Raw genomic sequence first — 20,974 nt, 5'->3', positions numbered from 1 at the left:
CATGCCCTTTCCTAAGAAAACACCAGTGCCACATTTCCTGCCCCACACCGTGGGCACAGACTGCAGCAGTCGTGGTGCTTTGTGGGCATCTCTCCATCCATGTGTGCATCTCCTCATCTGTGTGTGCATCTCCTCGTGTGCACCTCTGCCTCCAGGTGTGCATTTCCCCATCCATGTGTGCATCTCCTCATGTGCATCTCCCCATCCATGTGTGCATCTCTGCATCCATGTGTGCATTTCCCCATCCATGTGTGCATCTCCCCATCATGTGTGCATCTCCTCATGTGCATCTCCCCATCCATGTGTGCACCTCCCCATCCATGTGTGCACCTCCTTGTGTGCATCTCTGCCTCCATGTGTGCATCTCCCCATCCATGTGTGCACCTCCCCATCTCTCCCCATCCGCATGTGCACCTCTGCATCCACATATGCAACTCCTCATCCACGTGTGCATCTCTGCATCCATGTGTGCAACTTCCCATCCACGTGTGCATCTTCCCATCTCTCCTCATCCACACGTACATCTCCCCATCCACGTGTTCATCCCCTCGTCCACGTGTGCATCCCCCCATTCACACACTGCACTCTCTGGCCACAAACCTCCCTTTTGCTCAGTTGCTTTTTGACCACTGGCAGCTGGGAGCAATTCGGAGCTGCTCCTGCTCTCGAGGAGCTGATGCTGTAGTGGAAACGCTGCTGCTCACAGCCAGGAATCGGCCCCAGTGCTGCACGCAGGGAGGATGCTGGCTCGGTTGCTTCAGGGAGGAACCTTTGGAAAGTTCCCCAGCCCGATGGAAGGCTCTGAACTGCTTTGTGCTCTGCACAAGGAGGATCTGCTCACCTCTGACCGGCCCCTGGGTCCCTGCTGACGTGCACCAGAGGTCCCTGTGCCGTGCAGGCACGTCCCCGTGCAGATTAGAGAGAATTAAGTGTGGGTGGGGAAGGAGGAAGAGGTGTGAGGAAGGTCTGGAGCCTTCGGGAGAAGCCTCACCCCTCCAATGACCTCTCCCTCTTCCTGCAGCTCATCCCACCTCCCCACAACCCCGGCCCTGGGCTGCCCCACCAGCAGCCCCAAGGAGCTCTCCCTGCCGCTCTCCTCCCTTCCTCCCATCCCTCATTCCTGGGAACCTCTTGAAGGCTGTGGCTGTCCCAGCTGTGCTGGTTGGTGGCTCTCTTTGCTCCCTTGGGGGTGCAGCACCCGCAGGAATGAGGGCAAACTGTGCCCAGGATGGCTCCCAACATTGCACTCCATTGTCCCACCTTCACTGGACCACTAAGAGATGCTCCAGGCTGGGGAATGAGAGCATCCTGCAGCAATGCTGCCCCTGCTGCATCCTTGCAGGACAAGATGAACACGGATACAGCAGGGCTCTGGGGGTCTCACCAATCTGATGGCCTCTACCAGCACTGCCCAAAGCACAGAAACCCCAGCACTGTGCACCCAGCAGCCCTGAGTGCATCCAGAATTTGCTTTTCCAACTTCAAACCAAGCACAGGAATGTCAGAACATTGCAACCCCACTGCTGCCAGCATAGGGTCACACATCCCCAAAGGCTGTAACAGCCACCAGAGCCCGGTTAGCAGAGAGCAGCTCCTGCCTGCCATAAAATGCAAACAGAGCAGCTCTGCTTTATCTGAGCCTTTATCACTGCATTTAACTTGCTCGCTTTATCAGCACTTGAATAATAATTAATCTCCTGCAGCAGGCAGGCCTGGCCCAGTGGCAATGTGCCTTTCCTGGGAGCGGGGTGGTTTGCAGAGGGGTGGCCATGGGTTGGGTCCCACTTGGATCTCAGCACAGCAGCAGTGTGGGATGGGGGCAACCAGCCTCCCAAAGGGGTTGGTGGGGTTTTTTGTTTGTTTGTTTTGTTTTTTTTGCTCTGTGTTTCAGGGATGGTTTAGTGGCAAAAGAAAGCAAAGCACGCATGCAACAAAACCAACAACAAAACCTGTTTTTATGGGCAGTTCAGGGCACAAACAGCTCGCTCCTGCAATATAAACAAGGCCACCACTGAGCCCCTCCATCCACAGGCTCTTCCATAAATCATGCTGGGGATAAAATAGCATTTCAGGAATGCAGTGAGCCGGTCTTGGTGCTCTGTGGGAAAAGCAGTGCTGCACAGTGCTGGTGGCACATCAGGCTGCTGCTCCTTATAGCTCCAGGGCTGCCCTTTCCCACAGAGCACCAGGCTGTGGGTCCCAGGGGTTGCATTCTGGCTGCAGCAAAGCTGATCATTGGCTCAGGTGTCCCCTGAATGGAAGAAAAAACCAACCCAAACAGATTTGGGTTTGATTTGCAGAGCCTGACTGCACTGCACGCCTCCTGCATCCCTCTGCATCCTGCATCCTTTGCACCACACGCATCCTGCATCCCTCTGCATCCCTGGGTTCATTTGCAAAACCCAACTGCACTGAGTGCATCCTGCATCCCTTCATCTCTAGGTTTGTTTTGCAGAGTCCAACTGCACCACATGCAGCCTGCATCCCTCTGCATCTTGCATCCCTCTGCATCCTCCTCCACACCTCTGCATCCTGCATCCCCCAGCACCCACATGCATCCTGCATCCCTTCATCTCTAGGTTTGATTTGCAGAGTCCAATTGCACCACGTGCATCCTGCATCTCTCAGCATCTTGCATCCCTCTGCATCCCCCACACCTCTGCATCCCCCACACCTCTGCATCCCCCACACCTCTGCATCCCCCACACCTCTGCATCCCCCACACCTCTGCATCATCCTCCAGGCTGAGCACGCAGAGCAGGGAAGTGGTGACAACCGTGTCCCAAAGGCTGTGCTTGGGAAGTTTTATTTCCCTTGGATGAAAAACCAACTGCTGCTGCTTGCAGAGTGCAAACCTCTGCCCTGCTCCACTCACATGCATGCTCCAGATTTGTCCCAGCTCTTGCTCAGCCTGCAAGCACAGATTTCCCAGAGCATGGAGAGACCGAATTGCAGCCTCAGGGATGGTGCAGTGCTGAGGGTGATGCACAGTGCAGCAATTCCAGCTCTCTCATCCAAATCTACACCCATTCCTCACTGCCTTCTCCATTTGAGGATCGTTTCAGGGTCTTCTGGTGTGTTTGCATGGAAGATTCTGAACAAGAAGCAGCTCAGCTCTTCGTACCAGGGATGAGAATGCCTGCTGGCATGTGGCTGTCAAAGAGATTTTAGTATTTATCACCTCTTGGGCTTAACAGGATAATAAATCGGTGTTGAAAATATGATTGTGAGGAAAATGGCTCTAAATTACAGCTCTCTGAGCACACTGCTTTATCCCTCAGCATTGGTGCTTTATGTATTTCTTGTCCTCAAACCATATTTTGCCCCTTTTTACCAGCACAGCCTTTCCTAATTTACACCATCATTACTTTGAGGGATATCACTTCCATTATTATTACCATTATTCTCCCAGTGCAGTTTCATGAGTGCCTCTCTGCAACACCCAGCATTAAATAACCTTCGGGTTTAGCCTGCATGATTTGTAATTTAATCAGCATTTTGCTTCCTAATTGGTGCAGAACGAAGCACTCCCCATGAATTAACACAAGCTATGCCCTTTTTTTGGGAGGAAACCATCTCCTGGTATCCCTTCCTCACAGCCTTTGCTTATGGTGATGGAGCCTTCCTGATGGTTTGGGATCACTGGAGGGATGCTGCTACTTGGGGAAGGATCCCAAAGGCAATCAGTGCTCCTTAATTAATGCCTGGGGAGCGTGATGGGTCTTGCTCAGCATTTCCATATCCAGTTTGTTTCTCTTGATTTTTCCTGTAAGGCGATGCCCAGATTTGCATCTCCATAGACATGCAAACGTGGATCTGAACCAGCGAGGGCTTCTTATCACCCACCAGGAAACAACCGCTCTTGCTTTCCTTCCCAGTCCAAATACCCCCAAATCCCCAGTGAGCACTGCTATGGATGGACGAGAACGGGGAGATTTCACTCTGAAAAAGCAAATTAAAAGGAATTGCAGAAAGAATTGCACAGGGACTGCAGCCACGGGGATGGATGGACGTGAAGGGCTGCAGCATCCTTAGCACCACAATATGGCGATGCTGAGCCGCAGACCCCAAACTGTGCAGACATTGGGGCAGATTTGGGTGAACTGAATCCGCAGGACTGGGCTCTGCCCTGAGCTCTGTGGGAGGAGAGGGAAAACAATGGTTTTCCCAACGGGCTGCTTTAAGGAAGCCTCAGGAACTCCTCCCTTTACCAGGAAGGGTTGGGACCTCCTCATTCCCTTCACTTTTCCTCCTTCCGTGTTTGTGCTTCAATATTCATGGGGTTGAAATCATTTTTCCTGGTTGTTCATGCAGCTGAAACTTTTACATTCTTCTGCGAAGGTTAAAAACAAAAACAAACCCTCAAGGACGGCTTCTCAAGCAGCGAGTGGGATGGCATCCAGCTCTCTGCAGACCAGCAGGGCTGCCCACATCTTGATGGATTTTCCTCCTTTTGCTCCTGGATTCAGTCCCTATGCAGCTTTCCCTGCATGTGGCATATGGGGAGGAGGAGGAAGGCAATGTTGCCAAACTCCAGCTGTTGCAGTGACTTCAGCCTTGCTCCCTGCAACCTGGTGGCAGGGAAAATGTCCAAGGTTCAAAGCTCAACAAGAAGCGGTGCTCATATGGGTGGAAAAAAAAACCCATCCGGGGCTGTTCCAGGGTTGATTGTTGTTACGGATATTGCCAACGAGTGGGGAAACCCATTTTGTGACAACAGATGGAAAAACACCATTGGGTTGAGTTGTATTGAGAAATTAGGATCATTGGGCTGAGAAGTTGGAGTTTTTGGGTCGATAAGTTGGGGTTTGGGGGTTGAGAAGTTGGGTTCATTGGGTTGAGAAGCTGAGATCATAGGGTTGAGGAATTGGGTTTGTTGGGTTGAGAAGTTGGGTTTGTTGGGTTGAAAAGATGGGGGTTTTAGGTTCAGAAGTTGGGTTTGTTGGGTTGAGAAGCTGAGATCACAGGGTTGAGGAATTGGGTTTGTTGGGTTGAGAAGTTGGGTTTGTTGGGTTGAAAAGATGGGGGTTTTGGGTTGAGAAGTTGGGTTTGTTGGGTTGAGGAGTTGGGTTTGTTGGGTTGAGAAGATGGGGGTTTGGGGTTAAGAAGTTGAGTTTGTTGGGTTTGTTGGGTTGATGAGTTGGGGTCATTGGATTGAGAAGTCCATCCAGTGCCAAAAGTGAGAAGTATCTGTGTCGGCATCACAGGTTTCTCTCCTTGCTCAAAATGAACAACTCTGCCCTAAATTGGGTCCTAAACCCCCGGCTGCTCCCATCCATTTTCTGTGGGATGGTCCCACAGGACTCAGCTCCTATCGCAGCCCGTGAGAGCAGAGATCTTCTACGTGGGGGATGTGAATCATGCCCTGAAACGTGACCCAGGGCAGCCACAGGGAAATGCTGAGCACGGGGCGGCTGCTCAGGCTGTGTCTCGTTGTGTCTGCTCAGTGAATCTTTAATTAGGCTACGCAAATCCCAGCAGCTTCTAATTGTCCTAATCCCAAGGTTGCTCTTGCTTCCAATGTTTTGGTGGTTGCTTTCTCTTCTGCTGGGCTGAGGATGCTCCGAACTCATCTCACATCCCGAGGTGGAAAAGGTCATTCCTCCCCACATCTCTCTCCTCCATTTTATGGGTCCTAACCCAAAAAGGCCCAAAAAATCCGGGCCCACCTGCAAGCCACATGGCCCTCTTGTCTGAGGAAGGACAGAGCTGTGCACCAAGGCGATGCTGAATGGGAACAGCAGGAGACACATCTCTCACTGAGCATCCCAAGGGATGCCGCACTTGTGCAGTGATCGCATCAGTCTTGGTACATCTGGGCAAGGAAGGAGGATCGTGGGCTGCACACTCAGCTGCCATTAACAGGAGACTGGGGCTTTGTTGCTCCATGGATGGTGCCCGGATCCTGTTTTCTTAGGGGATGGTTCTCAGACCCCATTTGCTTAGGGGTGCTGTTTGCAGCAGCGCTGCCTTTCCACGAGGATCAGCGCATTCTTGCGCTCTGACTGCGAGACACTCAAAAAGCACTGACCCAAAGCAGACTCCTCCAGCATCGGGGTGCAGCTCCTGCCAGCACCCAGCCCAGCCTTCGTGGTTCTGGCAGGGGATGAGGGTGAGATCTCTCCTTGGGCTCAGTTCCCCTGAGCTGGCGGAGATCTTCGCCTGGGGATGAGGTGACTCACAGCCTGCAGTGCCCAGTGCCTCCCGCTGCTGCCCCGACACGCACGGCTGCACACAGCAATGATGTCAGCCCCTATGGGATGCGGATCACAGACAGCATCGTCTCATCCCCATCAAAGGGACACGCTTTATTCCCTCCTTCCCTGGGTATAAAGCTATTCCTGTGCAGTGGTTCTGCTCCTGAGTCCTCCCACGCATCAGAGCTTGGACCCACACCTCTGAGCCATGCACCCATCCTGGTGGATCCCTTTGAAGCCCCCAGCTTTGGCTGTGAGCTCCACGCTTTCCCCAGCTCGTGCTGGAGGCAGCTGGATGAATACCCGGCCCCACTCCCGTCATCATGCAAAGCTTCCTTATCTTTGTTATGGATCTGCTGTTGTTTCAGGCATGAAACCACATTTTCCTGCCCTGCTGCTGAGCGTTGTCTGCTTTCCCATCTCAGGAGCCCCGTGAAATCCCACTGCCCAGAATCCAACCCTCTCCCTTTGGGCTTTTCATCACTTCTAGGTATAGGGAGATACCCTGCGTGTGGAATTCTGCCTTCTGATGCTCTTCTGGTGGGTGGTTAACACATGGCAATGGATTTCTGCAGAAGCCAATGTGCACTGCGTCCTCAAGGCCACGTTATCCACTTGTCTCCATCCAAGGCAGCTCAGTCTTTATGTGAGTCACTGTCCCACTGTTTTCTATGGAAACAACCCAAGGTCTCCCAAATCCATTGACACGACGATCCGATTCAACCTTGCTCGTTCACAAATAGCAAACTTTCCCATTTCTGATGGGCTCAGGGAGGTTTTTCTGTCCGGAAAAAAGACGGTTCTGCAAAATCTCTTTGGTTTCTCCCCCAGCGCAGTTGGGCTGAGGATGTGGAAATCATCTCCGAATTTCTGCTGGATTATTTGCACACCACACAGGTGTGAGCAGCCAGAAAGAACAGCGGTGGAGCTGATTTTATCTGCTTTGACACAGGATAGCTGCCTGGCATTTGCTGACACCGCTTATTGCTCTTCCAGGTGTGCGCCTGAAGCACCTGAATGCCTGTGACTGCTGGAGAAGGTGCCAGAAAAGGTGGCTTTTTTTGCAGCCTTCAAGTCTTTCCCAGTAAAAACAAAACCCAAAGGCCGTCACAGCACATCCACACGCACACAGAACATCAGGCTGATCTCTGCTGCTTATTCCCAAGGGTTTTATTAATGCCCCCTGAGGGCTGCACCCATCCCTGGGCACTGGGCTGAAGCTCAGCACTGCCGAACCCAAGTGAGATGTGGGATTGTCCCACACCAGAGGTCTCATTTCTCAGAGTTCTCATTTTCCAGCTCTTCAGCCAAGAATTCATTAAGGCTTCATGTGTTGGTCACACTTCGTTGGTGTCTTCTGTGCTTTCTGGTGCCCCGGTGGAGCCAAAACCTCAACCACATCCATCAGCCCCAGTGAGCATCTATAGGGAGCTCGTGGAAGTCCGGATGGAGATAAATGACAGTGGTGTCCCTCAGGGGTCAGTGCTGGGACCGACACTAATTAATATGCTCATTAATGACATGGGAAGTGGGTCAGACCCCCACAGCTCTAAATAGGAAAGGTTTGATGGTTGCAAAGTCATACCCAGAGCGTGGTGGCCAATGGGCCAATGGATGGAGATTGGTGACAGTGCTGTCCCTCAGGGTGGGTAGTGGGACCACCCACCTTTAATATCTTCATCATTGACACCTTCAGCCATTTGTGGGTGACACCAAGCTGTGTGGTGTGGTGACATGTGGGGATGGGATGCCATCCAGAGAGGATTGTGAGCAAGGGCAGCAGAAGATGCTCTGGGTGCGAAGAGAAGGGCTGGGATGAGGAGAAGCTGGAGGAATGGGATTTGTGCAACCCCAAGAGGAGAACAGCTTTGCAGGCACCTCCGGGGACACTTTTGGGGACACTTTGGAGGCAACAGCTATAGGGAGAGGACAAAGGCAGGGGGCTGAAAGGGTTTGGAGGAATTCCCATTGCATCTAAGGAGAAACTCTGAGTAGCGCTCCTCGGAGGGACGCAGGGAAGGGGAGATGACGTTTGGGTGTCTCAGCACAGAAGGGAAAGGGGCTGCTGCCACCTAGAGCAGGGACTGCCCAGCCTGCAGCCTGCACGCAGCTCGGGGATAGGGTTGAACCCGTGTGTCCCCTCCTCCCGTTGTCACCTCCCCCCTGTCCCCAACCCCCCGGTGTCATCATGTCCCTCAGCCACACGCGGCCCCATACGGACATCGCCCTGCGTCCCTTTGCCTCCCGTTTCTTCCCACGTCCCTACATCCCCTTTGTCCCATGTCCCCCATGACCCCATATCCCCACAGCTGCCGTATTCCCTTTGTCCCTACACCCTCACAGCCCCCATGTCCCTCTCCTGTCCCAGTGTCTCAGCGTCCCCGACCCCTCCATGTCCCCTACACGCTTCCATGTCCCCACCACCCTGCACATCCCCTGTTCCCATACCTCCCTCACATCCCCACATCCCCCATTGTCCCCATTGTCCCCTTTGCCCTCCACACCCCCACATCTCCACAACCCCCACTGTGCCACCTCACATTCCCTTCATGTCCCTGTGGCCCCACGTCCCCTTTGTCCTCTACATCTCCCCATCACCCCCTGTGATCCCTATCTCCCCCTCAGATCCCCACATCCCCCATGTCCCTACTCCCTCCCGGCGCCTTCATACCCCCTACCACGCCCCCTATACCTCCTCGTGTCCCACGTCCCCCTCATCTCCCTCCATCCTCCACGTCCTCTACACCCTCGGTGACCCCACTTTCCCTACGTCCCCCCCCCCCCGTACCTCCCACGCCCCCTCCCCACGCGTCCTCCATGCGTCCCGACCCACCCCTTCAGTCCTCCGGGCCGCAAGGGGGCGCTCAGCAAAGGGGCGGTACCAAGTAGGCGCGACCGATGGGCGTATCCGTGGGCGGGGCCTGGCTGGGGGCGGTGGGCGGGGCTTCGGGCGGTGGCGGCGGAGCGCTCCGATGGCGGTGAGCCGGGCGCTCGCTGTACGCTTGGCCTACGCGGCCGCCGGAGCCCTCATGGGCTTCTCGGCCTTCTTCACCTGGAGCCTGGCGCCCGCTTTCCGCCAGCCCGCCACGGCCGCGGCCGGGGGGCTCTCGGGTACGCTGGGATGGCGGTTGGGGGGTGGTCGGGGTGGACTGTGTGAGGTGACCCCCCCCCCCCCTTCTTTTGATGACCCCCCCCCCCCCCGAATTGAATCCCTCCCTTCTGGAGGTGACACCCCCCCCCCCCGGTGATTCCCCCAACCCCAAATGAACCCCCCCTCCTGAGGTGGGGGACCCGAGGTGACCCCCTTTGAGGTGACACCCCCTGAATTGAACCCCCCTCTTTCTGGGGATGACCCCCCCCCACTCCGAGGTGACCCCCCCAGGTGATCCCCCCAGCCCCAGTATGAACCCTCCTCCTGAGGTGATCCCTCCCTCGCCCCCCCCGCCCCCCCCGAGGTGACCCCTCCTGAGGTGACCTCCCCCCCTTCTTGTGATGACCCCCCCCCCCTTCTGGAGATGACCTCTCCCCCTGAGGTGACCCCCCCGCAGATGAACCCCCCTCTTCTGGACATAAACCCCCCTCTCCGTGATGCCCCCCCACCCCGAGGTGACCCCTTTGGAGGTGACCCCCCTTCTTGTGATGATCCCCTCCATATGAGGTGACCCCCCCCCGAATCAAATCCCCCTTTTGGACATGAACCCCCTCCCTGAGATGACCCCCCTTCTCCCCCTAAGGTGCCACCCCCCACAGAGGTCAGCCTCCCCCCCACCCCCAGGTGATCCCCCCACCTCTGACCTGAACCCCCCTCCTGAGGTGACCCCCCCCCTTCCTGTGCTGATCACCCCCCTCCTGAGATGCCACCCCCCGAGGTGAACCCCCCCCCCTGAGGTGTTCCCCCATCCCCAGGGTGCTAACTCCCCCCGACCCTGAGGTCACCCCCCCCTGAGGTGACCCCCCCCCCATGTGGACCCCCCTTGATGTGACCCCAGAGCTGGCAGCCTCCCCCACACCCAGCTTTGTGCCCCTCCCCACAGGCCCTAGAGCATCCCCAAAATACCCTGGGTACCCTCCTGCCCTGTGCATCTCTGCTTCCCCCACTGCTTGGGGGCACAGTGGGGGGGGGGAGGGGGGCAAAAGGTGGGTGGGTGTTTGCCTTAAATCTAAATGGGAGAGGGGGGCAAAGCCGGGGCTGGTGGGGAGAACGAGACTGCAGGAGGGGATGGGGACAGGTGGGTTTTGGGGCACACTGTGGTGTTTTGGGTGCTCTCCGCAGCTCCTGGTGTTACTGAGGAAGTGGCTTTGGCCAGAAGCTGTTGGGGTTGCAGCTTGCAGGCTGTGTTTGCAGCTGGGAATGCCAGGGCTCGCAGCGTCTGCGTGTGCGTGCAGTGAGCCCCCACGTGCCAGCCAGCTTCGTTACCCACAGGAGGATTTTATTGCAGGCTTAACGTTGGCTTTGCTAGGGAAATTCAGGTCTGGAAAGCAGCGTTCAGGTGTGCTCCGTGTTTTTAGGGAAGGAAAAGGAAAGTGAAACCTCCCGAGGTTTGTACCCACGGGGGGACATCTGGGTAGGTGCTCTGACACAGGCGTGTGAGCTGCTTGTCTTGCAGGGCTCAGGCTGTAAGAAGCACGCTGAAATCGCAGAGATTTGGTGGCCAGAACGGATTTGTGGATCTTCGTTAAGGGTTGGGTTGGAGGAGATCGTAGCCCTGTCTCACTTTGTTTGCTGAGCAGCTCAGGGCTTTTATGGGGCCGAATGCAAGTGAGCACCTGGAGGAAGAGCACAGAGCGATGAGCGGTGCCAGCTCTGCCCTGTGCAAAACGTGTCGTGCCGTCAGGTTGGCTGCGATGCACACAGTTGTTCTACGTTTCCTATTCAGTTCTCCCAGCTTCTTCACTCTCTTCCAAAAAAAAAAGCTTTAATTCCAGCTGGAATTGGAGTTAAGCTGAGCGAATCCAATTGCTTGTCTTGCTTTAGTCGGTGCTGTAGGGCCTGAGCAATGCCCTGCAACGATTTCCCTCCAAAGCAGGGAAAGAAGTCGTGTTTTACACGTCTTTGTGTTCACAGAGGGGTTTCTGGAGGAAAAGGAAGCTGGTGAGAAAGCAGAGAGAGAAAGCATCCTGTGGTGCTGGAGTCACTTAGGTTGTTATCTGCAGGGAGGAGGAGGTTTGTGTGCTGATTAGTTACCAGGTAATTCGAGCTGGTTAAGGTAATAGGGGCTGAAGGTAAGCAGAAGAAAAAAAAAAGGGATAAAAAGCAAGTGGTCCTTTGCTGGTTCGTGTACACTGTGTACACACAGACATGAAATGTCCGTAGGGAGAGTCTCAGTGGGATCTCGAAGCCTGAGAAAAGCATTAAGGAAAGTCAGAAAGGCTTCCAGTGTGTTCTGCTGTTGTGACAAAGCTGTTTCAGGAGCTTCCTTCCCTCTTACATTCTTGGCTGCTTTTTCCTGCCTTCTCTGCTTCCCTCCTGGTGTTTCAGGAGGTGGGATTCTCTCCCCATGTTGTTGCAGTGAGATTTCAGCTTTACGTTCCTGCTCCTTGTTCTTGTGTAGCATTCTGTCTCAAGGCAGGGGCCGGGAAGGAACGGGAGCAGCCACGCATGTATGGAGAGGACCTCTGAAACCTGTGCTCCTGCCAGGCAAACACCGAAGTCCAGCTGTGCCCTCGGCTCCGTGCTCACCATCACAGCACTTCCACTCATGGCACAGCACAGCGGGCACCTGCGTGGTTGCAGAGGAGCGAACTTCCCAAAAAGGAAGGCCTGTCCTTCGTTAATTTCCTCCATTTGAAAATTGAGGTTGTGTCGGAGGCAGTGCAGTGTCGTGGTTGGGCACTTAGGTGAGCGCGGAGTCCGCTTGGCTTGCTTCTGCCATGCATTTTAATCATCGTGCACTGACTAAACGTGTTTCCACCGGCAGGAAAGGAAGAGGATGAGCTGCTGAAAGTTCCTGCAGCGTGGGCACAGCAGAGCTCGGTGCAGGCATCGCTTGGTGCCCTTCGTGCTGCGCGGGGCAGTGCGGGTGGGATGGCAGCTTCTCCCCCATCTGTGGGGCACAGCACAGCTCAAGCGTCCAAGGTGTGGGGAGAGCAGAGAGCAGCGCCTGCTGCCCTCCGTGGGCTCACTGCCTTCCAAACACACGTTTGGTTTCGGGCCCTTTTCTGTCGTTGCTCGGGTCTGAGCTCGGAGGTGTGAGCTGCAGGATACAGGGGGGAGAAGACGTTTCGGGCTGCTGTGATTGGCAGCTTTGCAGAAGCTCCTAATTGCTGTAGTTCCCACGAAGGGGAGGCTTTGCCTGCCAACCTTTTCCATGGCTCTGCTTGGACGCACTCCTCTGGTTCTGACCATCTTCCTGGTTCCCCCATTGCCTCTTGTTTGCTTGTTTTCTCCTTCTGTGTGCTTGCGGGCTGCGGTCCACCCTACTGAAGGCTTTCCTGATGTGCTCTTGGTTGGTTGGGGGTGTTCTTTTCTGGGATGTCTCTGCATGCTTCCCTTCTTCCTTGCTGTCTTCTCCTCTGCTTTAATCTTTCCATTTAAGTTCAATTACCTCTCACTAGGAAACCAGCAGCAGGCAATTGAAGATGCTGAGCAGCCACCTTTCCAGTCTTTCTGGTTGTCTTTTGTAATAACAGCAACCCCCCACCCCCTCCACGCACAGCACCGAGGAACATCGGCTCCCTGATCTTCACAGAGCAAATCTCAGCACCTGCAGGGTGGTTCCTGAGTTCATGCTGGCCATCTCAGTGCTCTGCTGTTCCATTCTGAGCCGCTCCAGGAGACGTTATGGGCTGTTCCCAAGCTGCTCAGTTGTTTCTGGCCAAACGGAGAGCTTGTGCTTGGAGAATGCAGAGCGGAGCAGGTAGCAAAGAGGATGCAGAGGAGATGAAAGCTGAAATGTGCTTTTTCAGATGCTCAGAACCTTGAGGATATAAATGAAAGTGGCAGGAGGTGGTTTGAGCTGAGCCGCGCTGCGCACAGAGGTGGTGATGCTCTCACAGCTCATCTCACCCGCATTTTGCAGGTAAACGAAGGCAGGTTGGCTTGTTCCCAGCCCAGGGTGAGAGCAGCACGTGCAGAAAGCGTGGTGAAAAAGTGGAACAGAGCCTGGCCAGGTGGTGGGATTCATACACAGAGTGCTGCACGTTGTTGAGTCCTGCCTCGTGCTTCTTCTGTTCCTTTGTCTTAAATGGGGGACGGCACACTGAGGGGGGCCCAGGGTTCTGCTGAGTGCTGAGGGGTGAGCTGGGTCCCTTCAGGTGCTGCTGGAGGGCTGGAAAATGTGATGTTGGTTTTGTCTTAGATGCCCTTTTTCGCACCGTGCTGCTCTGTCTGCTTTCCTCCAAGCAGAAATAAATCGTAAAGCACGTGCCCGTGGGGAGGGTTTGCAAATGAAAGCCAGTTGGCACTCGGATACTCCATAGACTCCTCTCATTTGAGAGCTGCTTGCCTAAAATATTTCCCTGTTGATCCTCAGCTATTTTGGCAGAAGAGCCGGGCAGGGAAAACCCATTTTTAACCTCTGACGCTGCACTCGCTTGGCTGGGACCCCAGGAAGAAACATTTCACCCTTTCTGGGAACCAACCAGAGAAGGCAAAGCTTTCCTAGCACAGAAGGGACAGAAGGAACCGCGGTGGAGAAGCACGGGCTCCTTTTGGGGTGGGAACTCCTGGGACTGAGTGCAGTTTGCAGATGCAAAGCGACTGACACCATCGGCTTCGTGTTTTCCAGGACCATTCGGGCACCCTTTCGTGTCTGCTTTGTTTTGTTTTCTTTCGCTTTGCTTGTTTTTGTTTTTTTTTTTCTCATCGTTTGCCGTCAGCTGCTGCCTTCCAGCGCCTGTTTCGAGCCCCAGGAAGAGGAAAGCTGGCTGCAGAGCAGCTCCCCTGTGTGTGCACATGCTTCTCCTTGGCCTCACGCCGTTGTTGTTTTGTCCCTGGGATCCACACCACCCATCCGTGCTGTACACGGCGTCCTGGCAGCCTGCAGCCTGCTCTGAGCTCAGGGAAGCAGCTGCACTGCTGCTGGCTGCCAGCAGCACTGCTTGCCTCACCAGGAGCAGTGGGGAAACCTCTTCATAGAGTCACAGCATGGTTGGGTTGGAAGGGAGCTCAAGGATCACGGAGCTCCAACCCCCCTGCGCCACGCGGGGCCACCAACCTCCACATTTAATAGCAGGGCCCCATCCTTGCTGGCCTCGAACACCTCCAGGGATGGACGGGGATCCACAGCCTCTCTGGGCAGCTGTTCCAGCACCTCCCCACTCTCACAGCAAACAACTTCCCCCTGACAGCCAACCTCCATCTGCCCTCCCTCACCTTCCAACCATTTCCCCTCGTCCTGCTGTTTCTCCCCTTCCCAAGAGCTGATCCCCTCCTGTCTGCAGGCTGCACTCAGCTCCCCCCCAGCCTTCTCTTCTCCAGGCTGAACGAGCCCAGCTCCCTCAGCCTGGCTTTGCAGGGAGGTGCTGCAGCCCCTGCTCATCTTCGTGGCTGCTCTGGACCCTCTCCAACGGCCCCCTGTCCTTCTTGTGCTGGGGGCTCCAGCCCTGGACACAGATGGGGCCTCACAAAGCAGAGCAGAGGGGGACAACCACCTCCCTGGCCTCTGCTCGGGCTCTTCTGATGCAGCCCAGGATCCCATTTGCTTTCCAAGCTTTAATCACACACTGCTGGCTCACGGTCAGCTTTTAACCCCCCAGGACCCCCAGGTCCTTCTCTGCAGGGCTGCTCTCAAGAGCTGCTCCTCCCACTCTGTATACACGCTGTGTTGATGCTTGTCAGCACTGTCCTGTGCCAGGCTGCGAGCTGGGGTCGGTCCAGCTGTGAATTTGCCTTTTTAGAGCTTCTTTAAACTCCATCCAAGTGCACTGTAGGTGCACTCCTGGACTTAAAATACGAATTAAAAGCGCCGTCAAAACTCCTGCTAACCAGCATTAAAGAAAACAACCAGCAGTCCCCATTGCTTCAGATGTCCCGGTGCTTGTTGGACCATTTCCTTTTCCTGGAGCTTTGTGTGCTTTGGGCAATGAGTTTCTGGTTTTGTTGCACTTCACTGTTTGCTCCAGGTCGGAAATCCCTCCATTGTGTTTTATTCAGCAGCTCTCGTTGCAGACGCAGAACTTGGGGCGAATCCACCAGCCTTGCTCCGAAAGGCTGTGGAGCTTCTGATGTTCTTTCCAGCAGGTGCTGCAATGGGAGCTGACGAGCTGCACTGCTTCTCCACTGCTGCAGGTGCTGCTTTTCCCTCTGCATGAATGCAGAATGCAGTTCTGCTGGAGAGCAGAGGTGCAGGTCTGGAGAGGAGCAGATTTTGGGGAGGTGGAGGTGAAGGAGAGGAGCTGAACGCGCCGCAAGTCATTTCAGGCGTGCAACTTTTATTTCCCATTCCAGCAAAAAAAAAAAAAAAAAAGCGTTCAAAAAGGCACTTTTTGAAGTGGCACAGCTGGGGGAGTGAGCTGTAATGCTACAGTTCGGGTTAAACACGCAGGCTTTTTGCTCTGGGGCTTTTCCAAAGCAGAGCCCTGCTCCGCTTCCTCCTGCCTGCCTCTCCTTGTGCCGCTGCAGATGCTGATTCAAACAGCTCTGAGTGCTCATTTAGCTGCTTGGAACACTTTTTGGAGAAGAAAACAAGCTGGGGAAGGGGGGAAGAAAAGACACCTCGTGCTCTGCCATTGCTTCACTGAAGGATCTGAGTGACCCTGGAGGGCAGGGGACAGGCGGGCATCACATGGCCGGAGCTGGCCGAGCCTCCTTCCCCTCTGCTTCATGTGACAACGTGCTTTCTGCTGGCTGAGCTCTGGCTGAAAGGATTCCCTGTGCTGAAGGGCCTCATGACCCAGCTTTGCGCGCCCTGGTGCTGTCAGCAGGCTTCTCTTCTTCGGGAAGTGCTTGGTGTGGGGTTGGGGATAAGCTGAGCTTCCTTCCCAGCGCTGTGTCAGGCATCGGGCTGGGCTCAGGCTTGCTGACGGCTCACGTGCTGCCTCTTCTCACTGCATTGCTTTCGGGGCGTTGACTCAGCAGTTCAGCTCATTTCTGCTGACTCATCTGAAAGCCTGCAGGGTTGCTGCATGTTTTGCCAGCTGCAAAGCCACAGCTCCCCTCTCATCAGCAGCTTCAAGGCTGAGAAATACCAGGAGGAGCTGAAGCTTTTGCTTTGGCTGTTACGGGTTTTATCTTCTGCAGGCTGGCTTTTATCTCCCCGAAACCACCTGGCTGCACTTTGAGTTTTCTATGGCTCTCTGCAGAGGGCATTTTAACCCCTTCCACCCCACCCAAGACCCCAAGAAGATAAAAACCACCGCCGGGTTTCCTAGCTCAGAGCTGCCCTTGTGGAGGTTCGGCTTCCTTTGAGATCAGAAAGGCTGCAAGCAAGGAGCTGCAAAGCAAAGCCAGCAAAGCGCTGCTGCTGGCAGCGGTGCTCAGCTGCCATCCTCCCCTCTGCTGTTTTGCTCAGTGCCACAATGCCCTCTTTGAAGCCTGGAGAAGCTCTGCGTGAGCGATGAGCGGGAGGAGCGTGCTGCAGGCTGGGATTGGAGCAGTGCTGTCGTCCCGTTGTCCTGTCTGTTTGTCCTTCCTCTGCTCTGTTCCTTAAGACAGGGCGTGGAGATGAAGGAGAGCAGCAACGAGGGCTCGTTTGGATGGCAGCAGTGCCAGATTCAGGCACTCCCAGGTGCTCCTTGGTGGTGCTGTGGCAGTGATGCGAGCTTTGCTCACGCTGCTGTGACTTCAGCAGAGGGAAAGCTGCTCCAAATGCTGTGCACTCCTCACTGGGAAAGCAGCAAACAGCCCAGATCTGAGGGCTGGAGGGGCTCGAAGTGTCGTCTTCCTCAAAAGGTGGCAGTTTTTAGAATAAGAATAAGGGAGGGATGCGTTGTCTTTCTGTCGGAAGCTGCTGGCAACTGTGATGTGGATGCTTTGGGGCCTTTTTATCTCCCTTTTCTTCCCTTCTGACAGTGAAACGTGGTGATGGAAAGGACACCCAAGCCCAGGAAGTGCCTTTTGCTGCTCTTTGACCGATCCTTTCATCAACAAATAAAAAAAGAACAAACTCTGCCTGCTCAGATATTACTCTGGTTGTGTAATCCAGACCCAGAAGTGCTGAGCTGGATTTAATCCACTTTACACACTGCACGAGAGTGCTTTGCTCCAAATGGGAGCCGTGTGCACGCTGACATCAGCTGGGAGCTGCGATCTGCGCCCCTTCGCTTCCAGAAATCCCATCAGAAATGTCCCAGTCTTTTGAAAACAGGCCCAATTTAACATCGGTGTTGTGGGCTTGGGTTTCTTTTTCCTAGCAGCTCAAGTGTGAAAGAGTTGGGTCGTCATTGCTGGCTGTCAGAGCACTTTCAGGACGGCTTGGGAAGGCAGAGATTCCTGCTCAGCCATCTGAAAGCACAGATAATGATGGAGCGAGCAGTGGGGCTGCGTGGTGGTTGGGTGCACCCTGACTTAAACTTGTTCCAACCGGGGCAACGTGTTTGCTCACATCCCTGCAGTCGTGGTCCTCACCTCGTGGTAATTCAGTGCCTGGGAAGTTGTTTGTGCTGCAGACGAAGGGCTGTGCAGCAAATGGGGCCGTGCTGGCAGCGGCTGATGGAGCAGATCGATGGCATGGGTGTCACCGGGGCCAGCAGGAGGGCTGTTTGCTGGGGCTGGGGGTGACAGAAATCAGCCACACTGCTCCATCCCCACCTCAGAGTCTCCTTCCTGTGTGGCTCCTGGAGCACGGTAGCAGTGGGAGCTGTTATCTCTGGGTCTCTGGAGGCGTTCAGAGGGGGATGTGTGCGAGGTGGAGGTGGTCCTGCTGTGTTTGTTCGTGGCCTTGGTGCTGCAGCGTGCTGCGTGCTCTACTGACTGCCCTTGCTGTCTGATCAAGCAGGTGTTCTGGCGCTCTGGGCCCTAATCACGCATGTGATGTATGTGCAGGATTACTGGAGGACCTGGTTAAAAGGGCTGAGGTTCTTCCTCTTCATCGGGATCCTCTTCTCAGCTCTCTCCGTGGTGGGATTCTGCACATTCCTCGTCCTGGCCATCACTCAGCATCAGTGTGAGTACTTGGGTTGCAGAAGGCAGCGGGTTGGAGCTGCCAGCAGCGCTGGGACTGCTGAGTTTGGGTCTGGAGGAGCAGAGAGGGCAGAGCTGGGGCCGGAGCCTGGGGAGGTGTTCATAGGATCATAGAATGGCCTGGGTTGAAAAGGACCACAATAATCATCCAGTTCCAACCCCCTGCCGTGTGCAGGTCGCCAACCAGCAGCCCAGGCTGCCCAGAGCCACATCCAGCCTGGCCTGGGATGGGGATCCACAGCCTCCTTGGGCGACCTGTTGGAGGCTTCTGGGGAGGGGCTGCAGGGATGCCATTGCTTTTCAGTTTCCTGCTGCTCTGTGCTGATGGCACGAGAGCAGTTCTGTTCTCTGATGGGTCCCACTCCATTGGGGCAGTGCCCATCTTCCTGTATTCCACATCTGCACTGTCAGACCTCGTCATGCAGCCCACGTCTTCCAGTTTGGTCTCCTGCAGAAACCAGAATGTACTTAACATGTATGACAAATCAGAGGAGTGCTCTTAAACACTGCTTCTTCAGCACTCCCAAAGCAGGTGGGTGAGGGTTTGGAAACCTCACTGCACATCAGCAGGGTGAAAATGCCTTCTGACCTGAGTCAGCATGTGAAGCTTCCTGCTGTGAATATACTGCTGTCATAAGAGCTGATGTAATGACTCCCAGTATCTGCTGGGCAGAGGATGAAAGGCAGAAAGTCTGGGTGGGTTTTTTTTGGGGGGGGGGGTTTGAGGGCTGCGTTTCTGTGTGTGCTTTTGTTTGGGGTCGAGGTGGATTCAGACCGTGTGAGGGACAAACAGGATTTTGAAATATGTCCCTTTTTCTCTCCTAGCCCTGACTGATCCCAGAAGCTACTACCTGTCGTGTGTCTGGAGCTTCATCTCCTTGAAATGGGCTTTCCTGCTCAGCCTCTACGCCTACCGGTACAGGAATGAGTTTGCAGACATCAGTATCCTCAGTGACTTCTGACACTGGGACTTTGCTCCTGTCTGAAGGTGCTGGATGTCTGAGCTGCCCCCCAGTGGTACGTGCAAGAGGCATACAGGAGGCAGAGAAGGAAGCCACCCAGTGCTGCTTGGTTTGTCTGTCTGCAGTAGGGGTTTTTCCTAATTGCTTTTACTCAACCATTTAAAGTTTGGCTAACGCTGTCGATCCGTTCCTTCTGTCACTTTCCTGTGTCTGGCAGTGAGCTGAAAGGCTCCATCTGCTCACAGACAGCAGGCCTGCACCCACGCCCTCGTCGCCCTGGGGTCCCTGGGGCTCACGTGGGTCAGCAGCCCCCAGGTGGGGGGCTGTGGGTTGATGCCTTGAGGATGCAGCCCCCGAGGGAGGGAGCTGCCAGCTCGCTCCAGGTGTGCATAGCAAAGAACCCTGCTGAGTGCAAGGCAGCTCCTTCTTGCACTGCTCTGCCCCATGGAGAGAAAGGGAAGGGAGCCCCTGGGTACCCCCAGCACCCCACATCTTCCAGGATTTTCTGCAGTGTGGCACAGCTGAGATCAAGCAACACCTTTGGGTCAGCGTGCACAGCAAAGCAGCAGGCAGCTCTGCCAGGACGCCGGCTGGGGGTCACCAAAGCCAGACATCACTAAAGCCAGACAGAGTCCACGTGTGTGGAACACACTTAGGAGCTTTAATGCTCAGGCTTTTAAATACTAAACCCTCCCTTCCTGCTGGCTGCCAGCACTGGCAGGAGGTGCAGTGCTGATCCCTGCCCACCGTGGAGTCTGCAAGTGCTTTTACACAGGCTGTCCTAACCCATCTCACACCTTCCTCCAACACAACACTGCCCGTGGGTTTGCTGCCTGAGTGCTGTTCCCAGCTCTGGAAACTGCTGGTGGTCCCTTCCCATCACTGAGTGAAATCACAGCAGGGGCACATATCCAAAACTCCCGTCAGTTTTTTTCCCCCCGGAGGTTTTTAAACTTTATTTTTGTGGTGGTGAATTTGCCCACAGACAGCTCGCTGAACCTGACCCCTGTTTTCTCTCTGACATCTTTTAGCTCTGGACTTTATACTCGTGTCTCAGCTTTTTAAAAGATGGTGTATGTAAATATATAATATATTTTTACATTGTTTGTGCTTCGGTTGCACGCTTGGTGTAAGACCTGGCCCTGCAGCAGGATGGTAATTCACAGCAGAGCTCATTTGTGTGTATCCCAGCATCTCCTTGTACTAAACCACACTGTAACTCGTATGTGATGCCACAATAAGAGCAGAAATACAGTCTCTTTCTCACCAATCCAGCGCCTGTAGTCACTGCTCCACAAAATTATTAAATCCTGTCTCCCTCCTTTGGTGCCAGAGTGAAAGGAGCTTCACTATGGGGGAGGGACAGGGGCTGCTTGTATGACACACTCGGTGCTTTGGGGGTGATGTGGGGCTGCTGCAGTTCTCTTTGGGGGAGGGAGGACTCATCTTCCTGTGATAAACGACCTCACTGTTGTCCTGTGCAGAGGTGCTGAGTGTTTTTCTCCTCTCTGGGACTCCCAGATTTGGGTTTTGCTGTCAGACAACCCCGGCTTCCTTCAGCCCTCTTGCTGTCTCAGAAGGTTTGGGGTTAAGCCACTGAGAAGCTGAAGCCTCTGGAGACCCTTTGAGGGATTTCAGGGGTATTTGGCTGCTGGGAGAGCTCAGCGCCAATCCAGAAGGGAGGGGAGGGCTGGATATGGTCTGAAAAGCCCCCCAAGATAGGAGGAGTGGAGAATTCCTGCACCCACAGTGGA

At 54.8% G+C, this 20,974-nt stretch overlaps 1 protein-coding gene and 1 long non-coding RNA gene across 5 annotated transcripts; one reads left to right on the top strand and one right to left on the bottom strand.

The window, feature by feature from the left end:
- Window positions 1-1,936: 1,936 nt before the first annotated feature.
- LOC146542458 (uncharacterized) lies at window positions 1,937-9,060 on the bottom strand. Of its 3 annotated transcripts, XR_014880245.1 has the most exons (3): window positions 9,031-9,060; window positions 2,726-7,988; window positions 1,937-2,251 (listed from the first exon to the last, which is right to left on the bottom strand). It is a non-coding gene; the product is annotated as an uncharacterized LOC146542458 (long non-coding RNA). The 3 variants fall into 3 exon arrangements; XR_014880243.1 differs by lacking the exon at window positions 9,031-9,060 and having other exon boundaries at window positions 2,726-8,630; XR_014880244.1 differs by lacking the exon at window positions 9,031-9,060 and having other exon boundaries at window positions 2,876-8,630.
- A 47-nt stretch (window positions 9,061-9,107) lies between these two features.
- On the top strand, window positions 9,108-20,490 carry SLC48A1 (solute carrier family 48 member 1). Of its 2 annotated transcripts, none has more exons than XM_085212087.1 (3): window positions 9,108-9,308; window positions 18,071-18,241; window positions 19,084-20,490. In XM_085212087.1, the coding sequence occupies exons 1-3, from the start codon at window positions 9,170-9,172 to the stop codon at window positions 19,218-19,220; spliced, it is 447 nt and encodes a 148-aa protein (XP_085068213.1). In that variant the 5' UTR covers window positions 9,108-9,169; the 3' UTR covers window positions 19,221-20,490. The 2 variants fall into 2 exon arrangements, with proteins under 2 accessions (XP_085068213.1, XP_085068214.1); XM_085212088.1 differs by having other exon boundaries at window positions 9,109-9,308; window positions 18,074-18,241.
- The last annotated feature ends 484 nt before the right edge of the window (window positions 20,491-20,974 follow it).

The sequence above is a fragment of the Meleagris gallopavo genome, chromosome 31, assembly GCF_905368555.1.
Source record: "Meleagris gallopavo chromosome 31, MGAL_WU_HG_1.1, whole genome shotgun sequence".
Classification (NCBI taxonomy): Eukaryota; Metazoa; Chordata; class Aves; order Galliformes; family Phasianidae; genus Meleagris; species Meleagris gallopavo.
This window is presented reverse-complemented; position numbering and strand designations above follow the sequence as displayed.